General features: G+C 46.0%; 1 protein-coding gene across 2 annotated transcripts in view; it reads right to left on the bottom strand.

The window, feature by feature from the left end:
* The window catches only part of DCDC1 (doublecortin domain containing 1), a 1,503,674-nt gene that overhangs the window by 138,712 nt on the left and 1,341,936 nt on the right, over positions 1-23,026 (bottom strand). For both annotated transcript variants that reach the window (XM_085648291.1, XM_085648292.1), the window contains one exon: positions 18,782-18,883. In XM_085648291.1, the coding sequence (XP_085504417.1) occupies positions 18,782-18,883 (102 nt within the window). The remainder of the gene's footprint in view (positions 1-18,781; positions 18,884-23,026) is intronic.

The following is a 23,026-nucleotide window of genomic DNA, read 5'->3' as shown; positions in this document are numbered from 1 at the left end:
CGGTGCTTCCGGGCGCAGCATAAATAAAGTGGTGACCCTGTGTCGGACATACATCGGGTTGGAAGCACTGGTGACTAGTCCCTGAGCCTTCCTCAGAATTACTACCCGACCGGAGGGGCAACCCCCTAACTTCATTCCCATACATCACACCCTCATTCAAATTAGAGAAGGAGGCCTCCTTTGAGACGCATTAGTGCTAAAGCGTTACCAACAGCTGGCCCCCTCGCGCTCTCCACCCTGCCGCCCCCCATGCGGGGGCACTTGCAAGTGACCGACGCACGCCATGTTGCATTTTCGCCCAACACACGACGTACGAGAGAAACGCTGCGGTACGATAGATAAAAGGCTCCTTTGCTCCGAGGCCCTGAAATAATTACACGGAGGCCTTAATCACTTTAAAACATGCAGCGTCGGGAACCGAACACTGCTTGCCATGCGCCGAAGCTCAACGTCCATTTCTCGAGGCTACACAGGAGCCCTGGATATTAGAATGAGCATACAACATGCCCCCCCAACGTCACAGATGAAACCGCTAGCAAATCTTATTGGGATTGCAATAATTGCAACCTGGAAATACAGCGCACGCACCTTAGTAGCGCTGGTCATCTAGGCACGGTGCGGTAATTGATATGCTGCACGCACGTGCTCTCGGAGCGCTGTAAGCACTCACCACCATCTATGTCACAAACCCAGGCACGGGGAGGCCCAAGGTGGATGACGTCACTACAGCGCCTCTATGCCCCACAACTGCACCACCAAAGCTCGACGAGCGGTCGCGAAACCGGGGGCACCGGAGCACCGTAAAACAACCAGCGCCGCTCGCACCTCTCTTCATCCAACCTCCCCACAGCCACCCATCGCTGCGTGGGTATCGTCAATGAAATCGGAGGGCTACGTATTTGAAACCGGAGGCATTGGCTTAACAGTTACAGTGGTTAACCTTTTTATATTTATATAGCGCGTACTCGACCCGACGACAATGGGGCGCCTTACTTCGCTCCGTATTTACAGTGGCTACGGCATTGGCATAATACATTAACGCGCTCGGCTAATAAACGGTTATTCACAGAAATCTACCTGCAACGATCAACGGGATTTGAAACCTGTAACCTTGAGAGTAAGAGCCTCAGACCTTAACCATTATGCCACAGTGCCTCCAATCTTAGCGCGTCCTTAAAATTAGCCAAGATCGGACACCGAGCCGTCACTCCTAGCGACTGGACTCGAACCAGGCTCTCCTGCTACACGGTCCGCCTTCCTCGCCCTCCGCCCAGCACAGCCCGCGAAAACGCCTCTCGCCGCTGTCCACAAAACTGACCGACTCAATAAACTCTGCTGCCCAAAGAAACTAGACTCACCGCAAACAAAAGGCACGGCGTGAAAACCCGGTGTGCAGGGCAGCGAGGAGGACCCAGCGCTGGGGCGACACACGAGTAGTAGATGGAAATGTGAAACGAGAAAACCGCGCTCCGCTTCCACCTGGTGCGGGGCCTCAGCCTCGGAGCCACTGCATGTGTCACCCAGTCATGGCGGGTCCCGGCCGTGGTTACTGATTAAGATACAGGGCCTAACTAGGCGGGCAGCGCGCGAGAGCAACAGCAAGAAGATCCTCACGGCCAGACGATAGATAAAAAATGGCGGATGGGAGCTTCCAAACTTTTTCGGATTCGAGGGCGTGTTCCTGCTGTTCTAAAAATGGCGTGCCTAAAAAGTGGAAAGAACAGCACGGAACACGCCCCCGAATCTGAAAAAGACGGAGCCTATTTGGAGGGACGGCTCTCTCCTCCAATGGCTGGCCTCCGTTTAGGAAGCCAGCCAATGGAGGAGAGCCAAAAGGAGAGGCGGGCTAAATAGCCACTCTAAGAAACATAAGATCTCCGGACTTCCGGTTCTGCCTTCGGCAGACCGGATGGTCCCTCGACCTAAAAAGTGACAATGGGGAAACGCAGAAATTATGAGAAAGAACTTGTGAGTGCGATAAAAAGACAGGAAGTCTCTTTCACAAACCATCTCTTTGCGGTTCCTTAGAATAAATAAACCAGATAGGGAGGCTCAGCGTTTAGACTGCAAAGAAGAAAATTGTGGAACCTTACGACTGTAAACCAAAAAATCAGATTATATATCTGCAGTTTACTAAGTGACTTCAAAACCTGGCTCTTCGACATCAATTTGTAATTGGCTCTCGGCAATTCAGTTGTGAGGCAATACTGCCACACGGTGGCGATTTCTTATAACGTTGCCGAATTTTCTGTTTATATGACTTCAGTCAGTCAGAAAACTTTATTTCGGCGAAAATGCCATAAAAATACAAACATCAACTTTAAAAACGATATACATTTATAAGCAATAATCTAAAAACCTCTCATATAAGAATAATTTAGTTCAATTTTTATTCATAAAAATTAAATAATGTTTGACATAAAGATAAAATTAAGAGAGACTTGGCTTGCAAAGAAAAAGAGAAAAACATTACAGTATTAGGTGTTTTCTTTTGACCCACATTGAGAATAAGTATTTAGCAGTAACTGTGACAAAAAGGGGAGAGGTGTCATATTTCATTAGCCTGTGTAGGTCTCTATAGTTGCTTACACCAAGGTTTTTAGCTAGTTGGATGATCCATTTCTTGCGTGGATTTGTATAAGCCTTACAAAAAAATAATACATGGACCTCAGATTCTTCATACAAGCTACACCCTGGACAGGATCGAACTATAGAACCTTCCCATTTGTTCGTCCTGCAAAATAGGGGAAGAGATCCATGCCTAAACTGTATATAAAGTTTCTTGGCAAGCAATGGTTGGATCAAGTCCAGCGCTGGCTCAAAGCTGTAACTTATTTTCATTTCAAGAAATACAGAGGTCAAATTAGAACTGGACTCTAAACGTAATATTTGGGTCAATTTATGATCCTCTATCTCTTTGGCCAGCAATTGTTTTTGTAGGGCAGCGCATGTCTCCTCTGGGTTAAGCCAAAGGTCTTCCCTTCCAATATCGCCTAGGAACTTTTTAATATATGCAAGCCACGGAATGGTGCCAGCCCTTGAGAGTGTCATAATTGATTTTAATTCCTCCCTGAAATAGATAAGTTCTGGTGTACACCACAGCCGGCGCCAGTACATCACCGGGCGTGAGGCAACCAGATCTACAATTGGCTGGATGCCAAGATCCATCCTAAGAGGCTGAAGAGGAGTACTCTTAGGTAATGCTAAAAGTTGCCTCATAAAATGGTTTTCTGACTTTGCTAAAAGCTGAACTGCACTATGGCCCCAAAGTTCAGCGCCATAGGTCGCCACACCTCTTGCCTGGACCTTATAAACCTCTACAAGCGGGCTGATTAACTTTAATGGGCTGTCCCTATACATCTTCAGGATACCCCCAGAAACTTGTGCCAATTTCAGATTGGCCTTCGATATCTGGGCTCCCCAATCCATTTTATTGCTTAGTGTTAACCCCAAATAATCAAAGACCGTTACTCGCTCCAGCGGCAGATTGTCCAGTTTTGGAATAGGACAATTTGTTGTGTCCGCATGCAGAACCATATATTTGGTCTTGTTAACATTAATAACCAGGTTCCTATTTCTGCAGAATGTAGCGAAGCCCTCCAAGACTCTTTTCAACCCCATGGCGGTCTTGGACAGGAGCAGAGTATCGTCTGCGAACATTAGTGCAGGTATTTTCCTTCCAGCTAGCCTGGGTGCATCAATGTCTGTTAAAGCTAGCAATTCTTCCACAAGACCGTTTAAGAAAAGAGAGAAGAGGGTCGGTGCGAGCACACAACCCTGCCTCACACCTCTTTCAACGGGGAAGGGGGATGTTAATTCGCCATTTTGGCCATACCTTACCCTGGCAAAGGTTTCTTTATGTAAAGTTTCCAAGAGATAACATAGGTATGGGGGGACACCCATTCCCTTCAAAAGGTCCCACAGCTGTCGTCGGTCTACCATGTCAAAGGCAGACTTTAGATCAACAAAGGAAAGGTAAAGACTACCTCCTTCCAGTTTGATAACTTTCCAATAGATCATCTGCAATCTAAACAGTTGATCTATTGTTGACATTTTTGATCTAAAGCCCACCTGTAAAGGGGTCAGGATGTTAAACTCGTCCATCCATGCTTGGAGCCTCCCCAATAGAACGCGTGCAAAGATCTTCTGTGCCACGTCTATTAGGCTAATCGGCCTGTAATTTGCCGGGTCCAGGGGCGAACCCTTTTTATGTATCGGGATAATCTCAGCACCGGCCCATGTATGAGGCAGTGGCATTCCTAAAAAGATTGCATTAAAAAGATTTTGCAGATAAGGAGCCCATACAACCTGTTCGCTCTTATACAGGTCGCCCGGTATCCTGTCTAGTCCGGGTGCTTTATTAGGGAGGACTTTTTTCAGGGCCAATTTAACCTCTTCCAGTGAGCATAGATCGTCATCAGACATAATCAAAGAAGGGGCTTGCCTAGATAGTGATTCATGGGGTTCTGGGGCTATTGGATTACTGGCATAAAGGGCTTGATAGTGCCGGCGCCAAACGTCCTCCCCCAAATTAGGTTGGACTGCTACTTGGGAAGCAGAGGACCCAGTTTTAACCAAATTCTAGAAAGCCCTAGAATCCTTTTTCCTTAATGTGTTAGAGATTTCCTCCCATCTATTATACTCCCATTCTTTTTTTGCGTCTGTGATCACTTTCTTATAGTGACCCCTCGCCTCCTTAATCAATACCTTATTCCCCCTTTTTAGTTTTGCTAGGAGTGATGACTTAGCCTCTCTGCAGGTTTTGGTATACCATAAAGATCTCTCTGTCAAATTTTGGGAGTTCCTCCTTGTTCCCCGATAAAAGTACCCCTCTAGGGTTGCGCATAGGTCTGTATGAGTAGAGCCTATATTACCCTGATGAAAAGGGGTACGTCCCACTGCAGCAGGGTCCAGAGCACGCTCTAAAAGCGGATAAATTTCCCTGTACATATCTCCAAGCTCAGTTTGGGATTGGGCAATCTTTTCCCATCTAACTCTCCGACCTCCACATGATGTAACCAGAGGGGGTAAATGATTAGTATCCCTAGGATGATATAGGGAATTATTATAACCTTCCAGGGTAGATACAAGGGGATTATGATCGCTTTCACTGCGATTTACTACTTGAAAATCCAAAACCCTCGACCACATAACCAATTTAATCATTATGTAATCTATGATGGAGGCATAACTATTCCGTTGGAATGTGAATTTACCAGGGTTATCAGCTGGGTGCCTACCATTACATGCCCGCAGGGAATGGGTAAGGATTAGTGTGGTGAGTTGAAGGACCAGGGGTGTCCATCCCTTCTTAGGATATGAGTTACAAGGGGGAATTACCCATACTTGATCCTCTTCTTGAGTAACTGGACTGGACACACCATTCAATGGTTCGAAATGGCAATTGAAGTCACCGCCTATAAGCAGATGTTGCTGCGTGGGCAATATACACAGGAAATCTTCTAGTTTTGACAAGGTACTAGATTTTTGACCATACTTCACAGGGCGAGAATAAATATTAATTAGATTCAGCTCGGGGTGATCCCCAAATATTAAGGCTATGCACATAATATCCAGTGAGCCAGTATCAATTACTCTGATTGCGCACCCCAAGTGTGTTTTTACCCAGATGCACAATCCACCTGATGGTCTCCCCCTTAGGGCCCTTACTGCCGAAACCCAGTACGTAACAAACCCAAGGCGATGACATGCTTTCGTTGCCCAGGTTTCTTGAAAAAGGTATATGTCGTGACCATCTATGAACTCTCCCCAGTCCGGGGAGTCCAGCAATGGGCCATTACGTGCCAAATTCCAGGATAGGATTTTTAGGCCCGCACCATGCTCTGGTTTTTGGGTATTGTTAGCTCTTATTTGTGGGCCCATGTGGGGCTGTGTGGATTGACAGGGTGTGTTCCCCCCAATCTCTGTTATCTCTGCAGATAGGGGGAGGCTAACAGTCATTAATTGAGTGGGAGCGATACTAGTCTCAGTTCTATTAGGATCTTGAGCACATTCCATAGCCAAATCAGATTGCTGAAATAGCCCCTGTGAAGCACTGGGTGCTACCCTTAAGCATACTTGTTTATCATGTGCCTTTCTCTGTCCAGAAAAAGTTTCCTGTCTTCCCACCTGAGTGTGACCCACCCCCTGAAGTCCAATGTTTTTAGTGGCCTCTTCTACAGGATGCAGTCAATCAACAAGGTCGAGGGTACTGAACCTGTTTTGACAATGGATAGGGGGGCATGCATCATGATGAGGGGCCACTCTAGTCCCAAAGGGGCCCCTACCCCTTTCCCTCATGACCCCAATTTGGTCGACAGGACCTAATACAAGGTTGGGTACTTTGATTGGATAAAAAAAAGAGAGGGGAAGAGATTGGATTCCGTCCGAGGGGTTAGCCCATCCTCCATCCCCCAGAAACTTAGCCACCCCTTTATCCCTGAAGGTTACGAGGATGCAATCACCCCTTAAATTTTTCAGACTCCTGCCCACCCATTCCACTCTACGGACCATCATAATTTCCCCGTCAAGATATGGTGGCAGGGGTCTATTTACACGGAGCCAATACATGACCTTATTCTTCAGGGCCATGTATGGTTCAATTTTATCAGCAGGTAGTTCAGGGACACCATTTAAAACCACTACATGAGGGCTACACGCTGGGGGAAGATCTGGTCTTGGTGATTTTATTTTAAGACCAAGATGATGATTGTTGCTACAATCAGCGGGAGGCGCTATTTTGTGCAATTGGGGAAAGTTCCTATCCACCCTAGCATCAGTAGAGGCCTGGGTGACTTGGAGTGGATGGGTGGGGGCAACAATTCTCTCACTACTTAGCAGTTGGTCCCTACCGGATACCATTGGATTACTAGATGGATCTATCTCATTCTCACTTGCAACCGGCAAGGGAGCTTTTTGTAGAGTTGTTAATAGACAAGGACCCTTCTTAGTTTGGTGAGCCAACTCGCTGCAATTTGGGTCGGCAGCACTGAGAATCAGCCTTAATTTTTCTTCTACAATGGCTAATCGCTTGAATAGTGGAGATAAGTTCCCTGAAATCAATGACTCCATCTTTACCCAAAAAGCATCATCAATTGAACATTTAGAGCATTTAGGGGGCTCTTTCAAAATAAGTTCAGGTGACATAGGCGGTATGATCTCCAATCCTGAAGTTATAGATAAACCTTCCTGCTCAGGTGGATCACTATGTCCATTATTCAAATTGCGAATGTTTTTAGATTTTTTATTGTTGCTATGGCTCGTCGGTCCTCCCTCGTGCTTCTTCCCCTTCGATGAATTTGTCCTTGCCCTTTACTCCTCACAGACTGCTCCGTCTTTGACCTTGTTGTAACAGTATTGATAAAGATGGGGGCGGGTGGCAATGGCTCTCTGCTTTGGGCTGGTGACTCATTTAGCCCTGGCTCGATTGGCCTTGATACCACTAACACCTGTTGTGTTGCTGTTACATCGGGGGGGTGCCTCGGTGTGATTAGCCCCATTAAGAACGATTGGACCTTTATTTGGAGAGCAAGCTGACATAATGCCTCCTAAGGAGGAATGTTTTCCTGGTAGTGGCTCTAATGATAGCCGACGTTCAGTGGCAGCTATTTCATATGCCAGAACATTACTGGCTCGGGTAATGAAATTCCCTAAGGTCTCGGCCATGCTGCCACCTTTACTCATCTTCCCAGTGGAAGTGGTTGACTAACAAATGGATCAGACCACTCAGTCCCGAGTTGAAGTTTAGTGATGTTGCAAAGAGGTTGAAACTCTTACCAAATAGCAGGTGCAGCTTCCTCGTTTTGCAAGTGGGACGTCGAACATAAGGGGGGGGGGCCCGGCCTCCGCCGGTCTCGAACGGGCTCAAACGGGCCTGCCCTTTGCCCGGGCTTCGCCCCGGTCTGCTCCCCGCTCGCGTCCCGCTCACGCGATAGTAGGCGTGAGTTTTGTAGTGAGAGGAGGAGGGGCCGGGAAGAGGCACCAGGTGCGGTGTACGAGTGCGTTGCAGGGCACCCTTGACCTCGCAGTCCCAGCGACGATAGCAGGCTTCAGGGGTAGGTAGCGCTATGTAGAATGTCCCAACAGCTCCTCCAGAAGTGAAATGCGGCTAAAACCAAAGTCCACGCCTGCGAGCAGCCCCCGCGAAGCGGGGGCCGCGAGGCGTTATGAAGGCAAAGATAATGAGAGGAGGGGCCGGGAAGAGGCACCAGGTGCGGTGTACGAGTGCGTTGCAGGGCACCCTGGACCTCGCAGTCCCAGCGACGATAGCAGGCTTCAGGAGTAGGTAGCGCTATGTAGAATGTCCCAACAGCTCCTCCAGAAGTGAAATGCGGCTAAAACCAAAGTCCACGCCTGCGAGCGGCTCCCGCGAAGCGGGGGCTGCGAGGCGTTATGAAGGCAAAGATAATGAGAGGAGGGGCCGGGAAGAGGCACCAGGTGCGGTGTACGAGTGCGTTGCAGGGCACCCTGGACCTCGCAGTCCCAGCGACGATAGCATGCTTCAGGGGTAGGTAGCGCTATGTAGAATGTCCCAACAGCTCCTCCAGAAGTGAAATGCGGCTAAAACCAAAGTCCACGCCTGCGAGCGGCTCCCGCAAAGCGGGGGCTGCGAGGCGTTATGAAGGCAAAGATAATGAGAGGAGGGGCCGGGAAGAGGCACCAGGTGCGGTGTACGAGTGCGTTGCAGGGCACCCTTGACCTCGCAGTCCCAGCGACGATAGCAGGCTTCAGGGGTAGGTAGCGCTATATAGAATGTCCCAACAGCTCCTCCAGAAGTGAAATGCGGCTAAAACCAAAGTCCACGCCTGCGAGCGGCTCCCGCGAAGCGGGGGCTGCGAGGCATTATGAAGGCAAAGATAATGAGAGGAGGGGCCGGGAAGAGGCACCAGGTGCGGTGTACGAGTGCGTTGCAGGGCACCCTGGACCTCGCAGTCCCAGCGACGATAGCAGGCTTCAGGGGTAGGTAGCGCTATGTAGAATGTCCCAACAGCTCCTCCAGAAGTGAAATGCGGCTAAAACCAAAGTCCACGCCTGCGAGCGGCACCTATTTGGAGGGACGGCTCTCTCCTCCAATGGCTGGCCACCGTTTAGGAAGCCAGCCAATGGAGGAGAGCCAAAAAGAGAGGCGGGCTAAATAGCCACTCTAAGAAACATAAGATCTCCGGACTTCCGGTTCTGCCTTCGGCAGACCGGATGGTCCCTCGACCTAAAAAGTGACAATGGGGAAACGCAGAAATTATGAGAAAGAACTTGTGAGTGCGATAAAAAGACAGGAAGTCTCTTTCACAAACCATCTCTTTGCGGTTCCTTAGAATAAATAAACCAGATAGGGAGGCTCAGCGTTTAGACTGCAAAGAAGAAAATTGTGGAACCTTACGACTGTAAACCAAAAAATCAGATTATATATCTGCAGTTTACTAAGTGACTTAAAAACCTGGCTCTTCGACATCAATTTGTAATTGGCTCTCAGCAATTCAGTTGTGAGGCAATACTGCCACACGGTGGCGATTTCTTATAACGTTGCCGAATTTTCTGTTTATATGACTTACTAAAAAACACAAGCCTGTACGAAAGCGGACATAAGAACATCAGATGTCCAACAAAACATACAATCTATTTTTTAAAGATTGTCAGACGTTGCAGTCTACAGCATCGCTAAGAACATATTATCCTTTGTACAGGTGCTAACAGTGTGTATTGGATTTGGAACAAGAGAGAAGTACGAATTGGAATGGATAGTGATTGATCTGCCATTCAAGAAAATTAAGTACCTCATGAAAATATTTTGGAGATTCTTAGCTGAAGCATCGCGAGACGTTGTAACTTAGAAAGGAGAGTGAGTGACGCTTCACCTTTCCTGGCCGTGTCCTGTAGCACAGGTTTGTTTCTGCGGACGAGCACAACAATGATGTACCAAAATGTCACGTCATCTTCCTAACCTGTGGAATCACTTAGAAAACATCGGTGATCTCTAAAGAATGATGCCTAAAACTACAATCAAATCATTCTAGGCACTGTCAGATAGTGTCAATGACATATAAGATAGAGTGAATTTAAACGAGATATTGCATCATTACGAACACGAAAGTGTGAATGTTCATAACGGTAGGTGTTTATTGTTAGGGGAAGATATTTCCATTTTTTCAGGGTAAATTTGTTGTCACAATTTTAACAAAAATGATAACATACATTTATAGAAATTATTGAGAATTTTAGTGTTAACAAAAAATATTTTGCATTTACTAATCTAACTCCACAGGGGCTTTGATACTAGGGTAGGTTATAAAGGGGACAGTGAAAAATATTTGACACACTCACTCGAAAGTTTCCAAAACACTGGGACCAGTACTCACTAAGATAGTGTTTGTCTGGTTCTGTCAGGGTTTACCCTCTCTACGAGGACGGATCGGGTCCTCACAGCGGGGGGCACACACACATACACACACACGTAATTTTGAGTATAAATGACCTGTATTAAGTGTGCAGAGGTCTTTGCTATCATATCAGCACAATTACCTCAGCAGTTAATGATCTGTAGTTGTTACACAAGTTTCACCAATGGCTGCAGCATGAAAACATGTTTTCTGCAATAATGTGTCTTATCTTTTAGTTTCAGAAAAGGCATGCAAATGTTTAGCGAGAGCATCACCAAATGCTGTGTTTTGGGCAGATGTGTGATTTATATAATTGAATACACGTTCATATCTAAATGCAAGCACTTTGCAATAAAGAGTGGAGACAGAAAAACGTTAATATTCTGTCCTGTCAGAATGTTAAAGCCCTTTTCTGTGAAATTAGCTCACTTCTGTCACCGACTAGCAACAAATCTGTACACACTTACAGCAACAAGATTATGAACACGCTGCAATAAGGACGTGTAGAATGTGTGATCGATTTACATGCAAAGCAATAGGCTTGAATGTTTTCCAGTTCGCAGGAGTACCCACAAGGACATCAAAGTGAACTGTGATGGCAGAATGAGGCCCCAACACGTGCAGCTCAGCTCTCCTGAGCTCTTGCTTCTGATTGGATCCTGGCCCAGTAACATTATTATTCAGCGTAACAGAGCCCGCTGCATTGCGCAAGGGGGAGAAAACCGCACGAGACATATTTATTACCAAGCAATGGCAAAGCCAACTGGTCTTGCCTATGGGAGAGCTATTGGCTTTGTCAATTTGTTTTACTTTATTGGCTTTGTAAATTGCTTTTTCCCATATTGTACAAAACATGGCTGATCGTTAGAAAAAAAGCGATAGGGCACACCATCGCTGACCGCTAGGGCAGTGATCCATTTTCATAATATGGGATTATTATCTGCATTCACAAGAATAAAACATATGGGGGCATATTATCAAGAAACGGCGTTAAAATTATTGCCGCTTTAGCAGCAGAAAACTGCCGCTAAAGCGGCGATAATGGGCTTGATAATATATCCTTGAGAATTCCCATAGAAGCCCATGTTCTGGTGTCAACATGGGCTTCTATTGGAGTTCTCTGCGGCATATTATCAAGCCCTTTATCGCCGCTTTAGCGGCAGTTTTCTGCCGCTAAACCGGTGATAATTTTAACGCCGTCCTTGATAATATGCCCCTTAGTCTCTCCCTACAGAATGAAAGGCCTTCTCACAGTTCACCATTAAAAGCACTATCAGTACCTGCAATCTATCCGCTACGGTCAAACCACTATTTAATCATCTGATATTATGCTAAGTTGTTCTCCTAGTCATGATCCTGCTGTTGTCCAGTTCCACCAATGATCAAATCCCTCCTGTCAACCAGTTATCTACAGCCTTAGCCAACATCTTTACCTCTAAGTTCAGAATCTAGATTGGCCTGTATGAGGAGCAGTCGTCAGGTGGTCTGCCGATCTTATGTATCATTACCATATCATCTGTGTGGCGGTCTGGTGGCAACTTACCCTTTTTCAATGAATAGTATAGCATTTCTTTAATTGGGTCTCTTAGAAATGGGGTGTCTGGCTGGCTAGGGTATGCAACTAAGCCAGGCAGAACCCACCACTCTAGTCAGGGTAAGGGAATTTATACACCCAAGATAACCCCTGCTCATCCCCATGGTAGCTTGGCAAGAGCAGTTAGGCTTATCCCAGAGGCAATGGGTAAAAAGTTTGCCCAACACGCACACCAGTGACACAGTAAATACGCCACAAAAGAGACTCCACAAATAATATGTAAAAATACGTTTCTGTATTACATATAAACATAGACCAAAACCACATAAATCATAGATACTGTGCATACTATAGAAATTCTGGAATAGTACTCATTATCCTGACAGTGCAAGAATCAAAACGAAATACATCAAAAACATCAGGTCGTGAAATGCAGCAGATTAGTTAGAAGGAAAGACTTACCATATATCACCAAATAACATCAGAAGCCCATAGGATGCAGTCGGTCTGCACTCCTATTACATTCTATATGGTCATTGAACTTCCCCATGCAGGGCACAGAAGCGCCTGCCCAACTGTTACCGGTATTACAGTAATTTGGGAGCTCCTGCGATCCTTTTGGTGTTATTACAATATTGTCAGGCTGGCTCCCTAACTCTGACAAACTCCTGATTGGAGGGCCTCTGTCGAGGACTCTTCCCCGTAATTCGGACAAGCAAAGATCGAAATGCCCCAAGGTAGGTATCACCACTGTGGGGAGGCACACACTGCCAAATGCCATGGGGAGGCCTTGCTGGCTCCCTCCCATGTGCAGGTTAGGCACATGCAGCTGCCCGCGAGCACGGTGCAGCTGCTGAGCACACCAGCTAGCCTTCCGATATAGCCCAGGCTGCCTGAGAGGAAATGTGGGACAAACTCCCCCCTGGGCGGAACTCACCCTCAGTGCTCCTGGGGTGACGAGAGCGGTCCTTGCATCCTTGGGGACCCACTCTTGCAGCAAGTTGTGGAGCACCGGGCCGGACTCACACGGTTCTGCTCTGTGGATGGGGCCAGACTGACGGGCTTTGTGTGCCTGGTCCTCCCCTGGCTACTTGATAACGCTCTTGTTGCTTTACGGTGGCACAGACGTCGCTGGTGACTTCTCTGTTGCCCCAGCAATGTGTCTGATGGGCGCATTGGTTTGGTCTTCCCTCCTCGGTGCAGCCTATGCAAGAACAGCTGACGAATCAGAGACAGAGCGCCCGACCACGCTACCATACAAAATGCTTAAATCTTAAAGGAGGAACCCCTCACTTCTCACATAAATAAAGTTCCCACCACACGCCAATCCTTGGTAGGAGATAAGGGCAAAATGTAGGGCTCACTGCGCTCTTCACAAACCAGCAGTATGCAATGGGATCCTCCAGGTCGCTGGGATTCCAACATTACAGGGTGGGGGGAAGCAAGCCCACAAGCCCCTGGAGAGCACTGGAGGGCACGTAAGGCTGGAAAACAGGCAGCAGGCCAGCACATAACGTTGCTTACCAAAGTGATGGTCCTTCCAGAAGCCCAGCAGGCTAGCACAGCAAGCAAATGGTTCACTGATAGAATACTGGTGACAAAAACATTGATATTAAAAATATCGGATAAAATATATAGAATTAGGATCAACAATGGAGGCGAGGTTTCCAATGACAATAATGTCCGTAGAGGGGTCAGGCAGGGATGTGTCCTGGCCCCTCTCCTTTTAATCATATATATTAACAATTTGCATAAAACATTGACCACGCTCATGAATGATGTTCCCCAGAGTTAATGACACATAGTCCCTGTGTTATTATACACTGATGACGTGGTTTTAATGGGCCGAACACCCAGTGCTTTACGTATCCTAGTGCAGGGGTTTGTCGATTTTATGGCCAGCCTAGACCTGTGCACCAATTAAAAAAAATCTTTTATAATGCCTTGTGGGCTGAGGAAACATCCCTTAAACTCTATATCTGTGGGTCACCAAAAGTTACAATGCACTAGCACTTTTCCTTACTTAGGGTTGGTCTTTGCTGCGAACATTACTTGGTTTGATGGTGTGGTGTTTTGTAAGAACAAGTTCCCAAAGGCTACCAATTCGATCCTCAGCCTCCCCTGGCCAAAGAGGACAGGGGCCAATTTAGCAATTTTAAAATCCCAGTGCATACATACAGCTACCTATGGGGCAGAGGTTTGGGGCATTGCAAAAAGCTACTATATCCAGTGTGAGGAAAACCGTTTTTGCCGGAAACTATTCAGTGTACCAATCTCTACCGCTCATTATATTTGCCACAGTAAACTGAAACTACACTACATTGAAGATTTTATAAAAGCTTGCCCTGCTTTATTTTGGCTAGATATATGGAAAAACCCAGCAGCGTCCCTGACAAGAGAGATAATAGGAGACTGCCTCAATTGTGAGAAGGGAATGGACATTCCGCGGATTGCCACGGTGAGCCAGAGTCTAAGTAGAGTTAATTATGGGCGTCTCTTTTCAAGCCCAAATGAAACTGATACTGTACATAAAAAAGCCATTAGGACGGCATTATTTACACTCTATAGCAAGGCAAGACTGGATAGGGAGTCTAGGAAACCCACTGTAGCAAACTTTATGACCATCGAGCACACTTTGTACTCGCCACCTAGTTATCTTACAAAACCTATACATTGCTGGGAGAGGGGACTCCTCTTCCGTTTAAGGGCTGGCACAGGAAAATCCTGCTCTGTTTTCCCCTTGGGCTCAACGCTAACTTATACTCCTTGCCATGCCTGTGCGACGGTCTGAGGTGTCAAACGATATTACATATTTTATTTTTCTGTTTTTTTTATATAAACTATGCAAAATGGCTTTTATTACAGTTTTTTTTTTTAAAAACCTTCCTATTCATTTAGAAGATGCATATAAGAACATACTTAAACTGAAAGATGATGAATTAGTTTTTCGAATTGGCACTTTTTTGAGAACTGCTGTACAGGCTCACAATGCGATGTGCACCTTATGAAGAATGCGTTTTTGCACTAGTTTCTAAATGGTTATTATGGAATTCGTGGGCTCCTTTTAGAACCTTGTTGTATGTGTTTTTAATATATCTAGCACTTGTGACTAATGTTTTATCAAAGTTGTTTTATTCTGAATGTGAAGTTGTGCATTTTTAATTTGTTGTAATGTGATCGTGCTTTTATGGATATGGCCCTATCCGAATAAAGTAATTTTGAATCTTTGAATTTTTTACTATTCCCACTCAAAAGAATGCAACAGTAGGGAAAGTATTGGATAGTGGATGAGTAAAAATTACTATTCCCTCTCCAAAGAGTGCAAAAGTAGGGAAAGTGTTGGGTAGCGTAGGGAAAAAATTACTATTCCCACTCCAGTGAATGCAACAGTAGGGAAAGTGTTGGATAGTGGAAGGGTAAAAATTACTATTCCCACTCCAGTGAATGCAACAGTAGAATAACTGTTGGATAGCAGAGGGGTAAAAATTACTATTCCCACTGCAGTGAGAGCAACAGTAAGGAAAGTGTTGGATAGCGGAGAGGTAAAAATTACTATTCCCACTCCAGTAAGTGCAACAGTAGGGAGAGGCTTGGATAGAGGAGGGGTAAAAATTACAATTCCACTCCAGTGAGTGCAACACTAGAGAAAGTGTTGGATAGCGAAGAGACGTAAATTACCATTCAAACTCAAACAGTTAAAACAAAAATAAAAAACATTAAAATTATAAGGAAATCATAAAAAATAAACAATATTTAGAAATAAAAATCAAATATATAAAATATATAAGGATTAAAAAATTGTAATATTAATTACATATAAAAAATCTACAAATAATATAAAATAATAAATACATCTATAAAATAAAACTCTCTTAAACTAGAAAATATTTACAAACCAATAAATTAATTCATACATAAATGTATTTATTGTATTTCCTACCTGATAACACCTTACCAATAACAAAACAATTCAATATTTCTCATAAATCTTTTTTGAAAAATAAAAATAATTAATTATGCATTAAAACATATAAAAAAAGAAACATTAATTGACTACAGACATTTAAACACTATGATATCTACAACGCGACATAAATTAAACTATAAAATAATAAAACACAATTAAAACTTATTTATAAATTAAAAACTATTACTATTAACAACTAATAATAAAGTAATTAAAATGTATTTAATACCCACCCTTTACGCCTTTAAAAGTAAAAGCAACAGACAAAAAATTAAACAATTACCCAAAATACATATCAAATAATTAACATTAATCAACAACTATATATTAATTAATTAATTACAAATTACTTCCCACCCTTCACTCCTATAAACACCAAAACGAACACCTAAAACTAATTACACAATTACCATAATTAATTACCAATTAATTAAATGTAATTAACATCCAATTATTAATTCAGAATCAAGACAGAAGACACTATTTGAAACGTGCTCGGAAGTATGCTTATAATCACAACTTCTTTACTTTTAGCTGGCTTGCTAGTTTTCAAATCCTTGTTAAATGAGCCTTTTCATGTGCTCGGGTTGTCTCGTAACAGGGCAGTTTATATATCAATTTGTTTCAAGACGGTGCGGCTCCTCTGCCTGTGTTCTGATATCCATTTTTTCATTACGAGACAACCCGAGCACATGAAAAGGCTCATTTAACAAGGATTTGAAAACTAGCAAGCCAGCTGACAGTACGGAAGTTGTGATTATACCATATCTGGTTTGCAGTCCACTAAGGAGTCCCTCTCCAGATGTTAGTTCCTTTATGTATCCAATGACCTCAATCATGTCTACCTTCAGCTACCTGTCCAGTGCCTATCACTGACCTCTTCCCCATCTCCAGGTCTCAACATGCCAGATTTCCCTTTTTCAGAATAATCTTGAGCTCCCTTTTCTCTAGGACTGAGACTTGAAAAGCACCTTCACTTTAGCTGGGTAAATCAATCGGTAGCCCATGTGCATTGATGTAATCTTGTGCTTTATATCTTCACAGTATTTCCACAGCTGTTGCACAAGGTTTGAATAGTATGGGAATATAAGGGTTCGCGCAGAGTCATAATTAAGTGCTTCATATGGGCTATTTGCAGAATTATGTCTCTGGCCATACGATTTAGAACACACGCAATGAGTGAACACAGTGGAGCCCCGGGTGGGGGGTCTATGTGATAGGGCTCGATGAGCACTTTCTATGATGAAACAAGTCAGTCTCAGAAATCCAGGAGCGGAGCCACTAATGAATAAATTGTTCAGGGTGATTTCCTTCCACTCCTCTGGGAAAGCCCACCAGGTGCAGGGTATTCCAGTGGGCTTACCCCTCCATGTCTTCCACCCTCTTGTGTGGAATTTTGGGAGAGTCTTTCACCTTTTGAAGCTCTGTCTGTACTTCTTGGACTGTGCCCTGTAGGTCTCTTATCTGATATCTGCAGAAAACATCAATTGGCTCCTGATCCAGTCACTTCTTCTTAGGAATACAACTAGTCCCTGGCCGGTTTGGTGAACCTGTCAAGTTTTCCATTTTGAGGCTGTTGATGTTGTCAGTCTCTGCCCACTGTGTCATCATTGTGAAAAATTAATCCAATCAAACAGGGAACCCTATTCGTATTGAATGAGGTCGGTCCTCAGCTTATGACTCGGCCAAGGTATGAGGCAGTGCCCTACAACCAAGCCACCTGAGTTTGGATGTGGTCTCAGGCTCCACAACTGTTGTGCAAGTTAGACCTTTTCACAGAGTGTGTAAAGCCTCTGCTTCAGAGGTCTACTCCGTATGGAACTGAAAGTCTCCATATGTATGCTCTCTTCAATGTGTTGCCCTGTGATGTGCTAAAGGGTTCCACACTCAAAGGACTTGAGGGGGCTAGGAATGGTCTTTCACTGCTAAAGGGAAGCGTGACCCACCTCACCCTGCAAGCATATACTTCTCCTCTGCAGGAACCTAGGAGACACCATAAGCCAGGGGGAAACAAAAATATGTGAGGCAGTGAAATCAATCAATTCAACGAAGGCCATCAAGGAATGGAAGTGGGGGGCTGAGATCTTCACTTGAGGCCCTCCCACATAATAAGGTCCACAGCGAGCCACCACCCTCATTAGGGACTATCTCAGAATCCACCCCCTCCTCCCCCACCAGACCACTGTAGACTGTTTCTCGTGTGCTGGGGATGGGGGAGGGTTTGTGGGAAATCACTAATCTCCAGTGTGGCTTGTGCCTACCTACTAGGCCATAGGCAGAAATGTCCACACACCATTAGGCTCTTTCATGTGGGCTCAGCCGCCTCCCAACGCCACCAGTGCTTAGGCAGCTGTCCCACCACTGCTCTCCTTCAGTCCTCAGCAGGGTTCCTCAGACCAAAGGGTTCCAGTGTCACTGATATGCAAGCTGGAGCTTGGCCACAGCAGAGATTGCTCCTAAGATCCCCACTTATGTTAGGAGATCCCTTTAGAGCTAGGCCACGCACCATACGGTCTGCTATGCCGTGGGGTTTCTAAGGATAACGGGTGCTCACATTCCCCAGTTGCATCAAAGTTACTCACAGCAATTCCACACAGCTTGCAGAGAGAAGATCTTGCATTCACTTCAGGATTTAAAGAGGATTATCCTGGGTGCGGTCCAAAGCTAGTCTAGCCAGAGCCCACTATCTTGGCAGCTTAGCCACACACCCCTGAAATTAATATTTAGTTAATCAAAATTAGAAACCACATCTTTACAAACATAAAAGCACAAATGTTCATAGTCTCAATTGTTTATTGCTAGGACAGATATTTTGATTTTTTTCAGGATAGGTTTGTTTTCATAATTTATGAACAACCAAAGCAAATTTGAGATTATATTTCTCTATCACTTTTCAAATATACTGACCTTGCAGATGTCGAACTTTATGTTTCATGGCATTCAGATCAGCCAAAATATTTCCTTTCTGTAGCCATTTCTCCTTCTTACGTTCTTCCATTTGTTGTACGGCTAGAATAGAACAGAACATTGTTCACAATATGCATAAATCAGAGGGCAAGAATAGATGTTATTTTTCTGAAATCACGAAGAATCCAAATTATTGCTGTGTTCAAACATATTTAAAGAGCTTGTTTAAGATGGAAAGCTGGATTTCATTCTTCTAGAATGAACTTTGGAAATTGCTCAGGTGCATCTAAGAATGAGCTTACTCACCTACCCAGAACCACTGGTGCCTCCCATGTGTATGCACAAGGATCAACCATTTACAGTCTCTCACCGCACACTAATCACCAGCCTACACCATGCCGGCATACAAGGAACAGCCCTAGACTGGATCCGATCATTCCTCACCGGAAGAAGCCAAAGAATCAGACTGCCACCCTTCCTCTCTGATCCCACTGAAATCACCTGTGGAGTCCCAAAGGGATCATCACTGAGCCCGACCCTCTTCAACATCTACATGGCCCCCTCGCCGCCATCATCCGTCAACATGGCCTCAACATCGTCTCCTATGCCGATGACACTCAGCTCATCCTCTGCTTCACCAAAGACCCTGCCACGGCCAGACTCAACTTCCAGAAAGGAATACAGGAGGTCGCAGTCTGGATGACTAACAGCTGCCTTCAGCTTAATGCCGAGAAGACAGAAATCCTCGTCCTCTGAACCACCCCTTCAGCATGGGACAATACCTGGTAGCCGGCAGCCCTCAGAAGCCTACCGACCCCCTCGGACCATGCCAGAAACCTCGGCATCGTACTCGACTCATCCCTCACCATGAACCCACAGATCAACGCCGTCATCTCCAGTTGCTTCAACACCCTCCGCATCCTCTGCAAGACCTTCAAATGGATCCCCCCAGAGTCAAGGAAGACAGTCACCCACGCACTCATCCCCAGCAGACTGGACTATGGAAACGCTCTCTTGCCAGCATAAGTCCCTACTCTGAAAACTCCAGACGATACAGAACACCACTGCCAGACTCGTCCTCGGCATCCACTGGAACAAACACATCAGCCAACACTTACGAAGACTCCACTGGCTCCCCGTGACAGAATCAACTTCCACGTACCCAAAAGAAGCCTACGATCTTCCAACCTCGCACTGGCCAGAACTTCACGCATTCGCAGAGCCAGAGCAGGAGGAAGATCCTTCTCTCACACTGCGGCCAAAACCTGGAACGAGCTCCCGGTAGACATCAGTCTCGCACCCTCCCAGAACAGCTTCAGGAAGGCTCTCAAGACATGGCTCTTCGGCTAACAAACCTGCGAACGCCCCCCTTCGCTCTCTGAGACCCTCATGTGTGAGTAGCGTGCTTAACAACCCCTGATTGATTGATTGATTGACAGTCCCAGGATACGGGGATGGCATTATGTACTGTGTGTCTGCAATGATCTGTGTTCAGATTACACAGGTAGCCTAGGGTGAAGGGGGTAGTGAAGACAGAACAAATGCATTTTTTCTGGTGGCTTTGTTATCTGATTGGTGCTTAGGGGAGCTGGGTTCCCTTTCCTGCAGGCTGCTTTTCTTTGTTCCTTCATTGAGAGGGTGATCTTGAGGCCAGATTCTATGTTTGTACATGAATGCCTCCACTGACACCTAAAATATTTTCGTCTTCCCTTACTGTTTTCTGATTCCCCCCATTCTCGATTTGCTAACTAGTTAGTGGGGATTTTTATGATGGCTACATAAACAACTTCTTCAAATTCATTCTATAGAAGAGACTGCTATGCGAGGAACCAACCTCAAGGCACCTATGTTCATTGCTTGTTCTTTTCTATTGTTGTATAGGTGTCTTTCACATTTGTTTCGGACTAATGAACTTAATGATTTATGGTATTCTGTTATATACTCAATAAGGATCAATCAGGTCTCTACAGGTGGGCTGCCTGGGCTCTTTTCATATAGGTAGTGGTGAAATGATAAGGTGGGTGAAGAGATAATTATTTGGTTACTTTTCGGCACCACTCATTGCAGTCATAAACTCCTACAACAGTCTTCCAGATGAGCAAGTACACTGTCCTTGTGGTTGTGGCCCAGTGACAATTTGGGGTGATTTAGGGGTAAGCATGTATAGTCCCTATCAGAAGAAGAGAGGGGTTTAACTTTTATCTAGTTAAAGATGTCGGCCTCTTTCGTAAAGTTTTTGTGCAACTAACTCAGGCTTTGCAGTTCATGTAGCTATATATACGAGCGCATAAAGGCTTTTGCCAATCAGGAAAGTTGATTTTGCTCTTCATCTTGCAGATATTTCAGAGTGAGTAAATGTAATCTTGTGGTGGGGAGTGGGCATTCCACTGGAGGGCTGCCCTAGAAATTTAGGACCATTCACAAACCTAGCAACACAATACTGGCTGATGAAGGTGATACCCTGAAGCCGGTCCCAGAATGCTTGTTTCCGGTCCAGGGAGTACCTGGCAATTCGGGCTGGACTGTTCCCACGGGGAGCAGGGTCAAGACTGATTTGCGTATGGCTGGGTTTAAACTGGAATGGCATGGTGTGCAAAGAAACAATGGATTTAGGCGCAATCTCTGTACTGGGGTGAATGTTTGACATTGTTCAGCATCCTATCCATCAATTGCTGTTTTTGCATTTGTAGCCCTAAGTGGAAAGGGTATGCCCAGATGTGGGCCCCATGTTCACCATGCCTCTGGAGTCAAGTTAGCCTGGCTAATCCGGGGCGCTAGATGACGCACAAGCAAGATGGCCGCACTTACGTGAGGCTCTTGCAGCCCGGAGTGAATAAACATCCTTGTCCCAGGAGAACCGAGACGGTGCCCAAAGACCGATTCAGTGCTGTAACTTAGCTGCTGGAGCGGCGTGGCTGACTTGATGGCTGCGATGAGGTGAATTTTGTGCTGTTAACAGAGATCTGTGCCTGGCGGCAGCAAAGTGTATCCCAAAATGGCGGATGACTGGGGAACTGGAAGCCACTGATGGGCTGCGGCTGAGCAAGCTCCCTGCCTTGGAGAGAGGCGCTGCTGGTGGCTGTGACTGATGACTCAGGAGATCCGTCCCCGCTTGCTTGCGGCGCTGTGTCTGGAGGTGAGCGGGGGGCAACAGTGAGCCGCCTGACCAGAGGAACCAAGACTGCGGTGAGTAAATCAGCTGGCCTCTCATTTGGCGCAAGCTCGTGCTCAGACAATACATCATGCTTGTCCCCCTCCCACAGCCTCTACAGGAGGTGAGGAGTGACTGCAGAACTTGCCACAACATAGAAAGATGTGCCTACCACCTGGGACCTACAGAGTGCTGCTCCGTGTGGGCGGCGGTGCAGGTGGGAATACGTTAGTGGAGGACCCCACTGAGAGGGGCGCTGGTCTGCAGGCCACGTGCTGCAGAAATTATGGCATCCCCGTTAACTCACAGCGGACAGGAAGATGTGACCAGGCTTATGTGGGGGGGCGAGTGGAGATCAGTGGCGACATTAAGGCAATTAACTGCAGAGAAACAGTAAATAAATATAAAAAAGGGACCACCATTAAAAGAGGAGACACGCATGAGTGTGCTGCCCCCCCTTGTACACTGAGCTGAAACGAGCCCTGTGCTATTGAATAAACACAGTCCCCCTGTGGTCCCACTTGGCAGGGAGTAAGGCAGTAAAGAGGGCCAGGGAGAACCCGGTGCCCGCCGCCCTGGGGTGCTGCTGACAGGGCCTAGTGTTGCACCGCGATTATGGCAGTGACGCTGAGGGTGGTGTGGAGGTGGGCCTCTCGGTTATGGGAAGACCTTGTACTGCCCAAAGTGGACACCACATGGCGCATTGTGGCCAGCAAGACACCCGCATTTGCTAGCGGGAGGTGCGTTGTCGGCAGGGGACCTGAACGGGGCCCAGTTGGGAACAAATAAAGGCATCAACTTGCTTCATTGTAAGGATTGCACTGATATCCCTGGTTGCGGCTGGTAAGCAGCGGGGCTAACGAGGGACAGCACACACTGTTGGTTGAAGCACACGGAATAGAAAGTGCAAACTCTTAATTGAGAAGGCGAACATCATCCCTATGAGCGCGAGAGAGGGCGCTGAGCTGGCAAGTCTACTATAGTAGCCTGATCCCATTGCCTGGAAGACTGGACGGTAGGAGAGGTCCCTCACCTCACCTCCACTCATGATCCCTTTAGATGCTTGCAGAAGCAAATCTGTGAGTATATTACGC

This window comes from Triturus cristatus, chromosome 3_2 (genome assembly GCF_964204655.1).
Source record: "Triturus cristatus chromosome 3_2, aTriCri1.1, whole genome shotgun sequence".
Classification (NCBI taxonomy): domain Eukaryota; kingdom Metazoa; phylum Chordata; class Amphibia; order Caudata; family Salamandridae; genus Triturus; species Triturus cristatus.
This window is presented reverse-complemented; position numbering and strand designations above follow the sequence as displayed.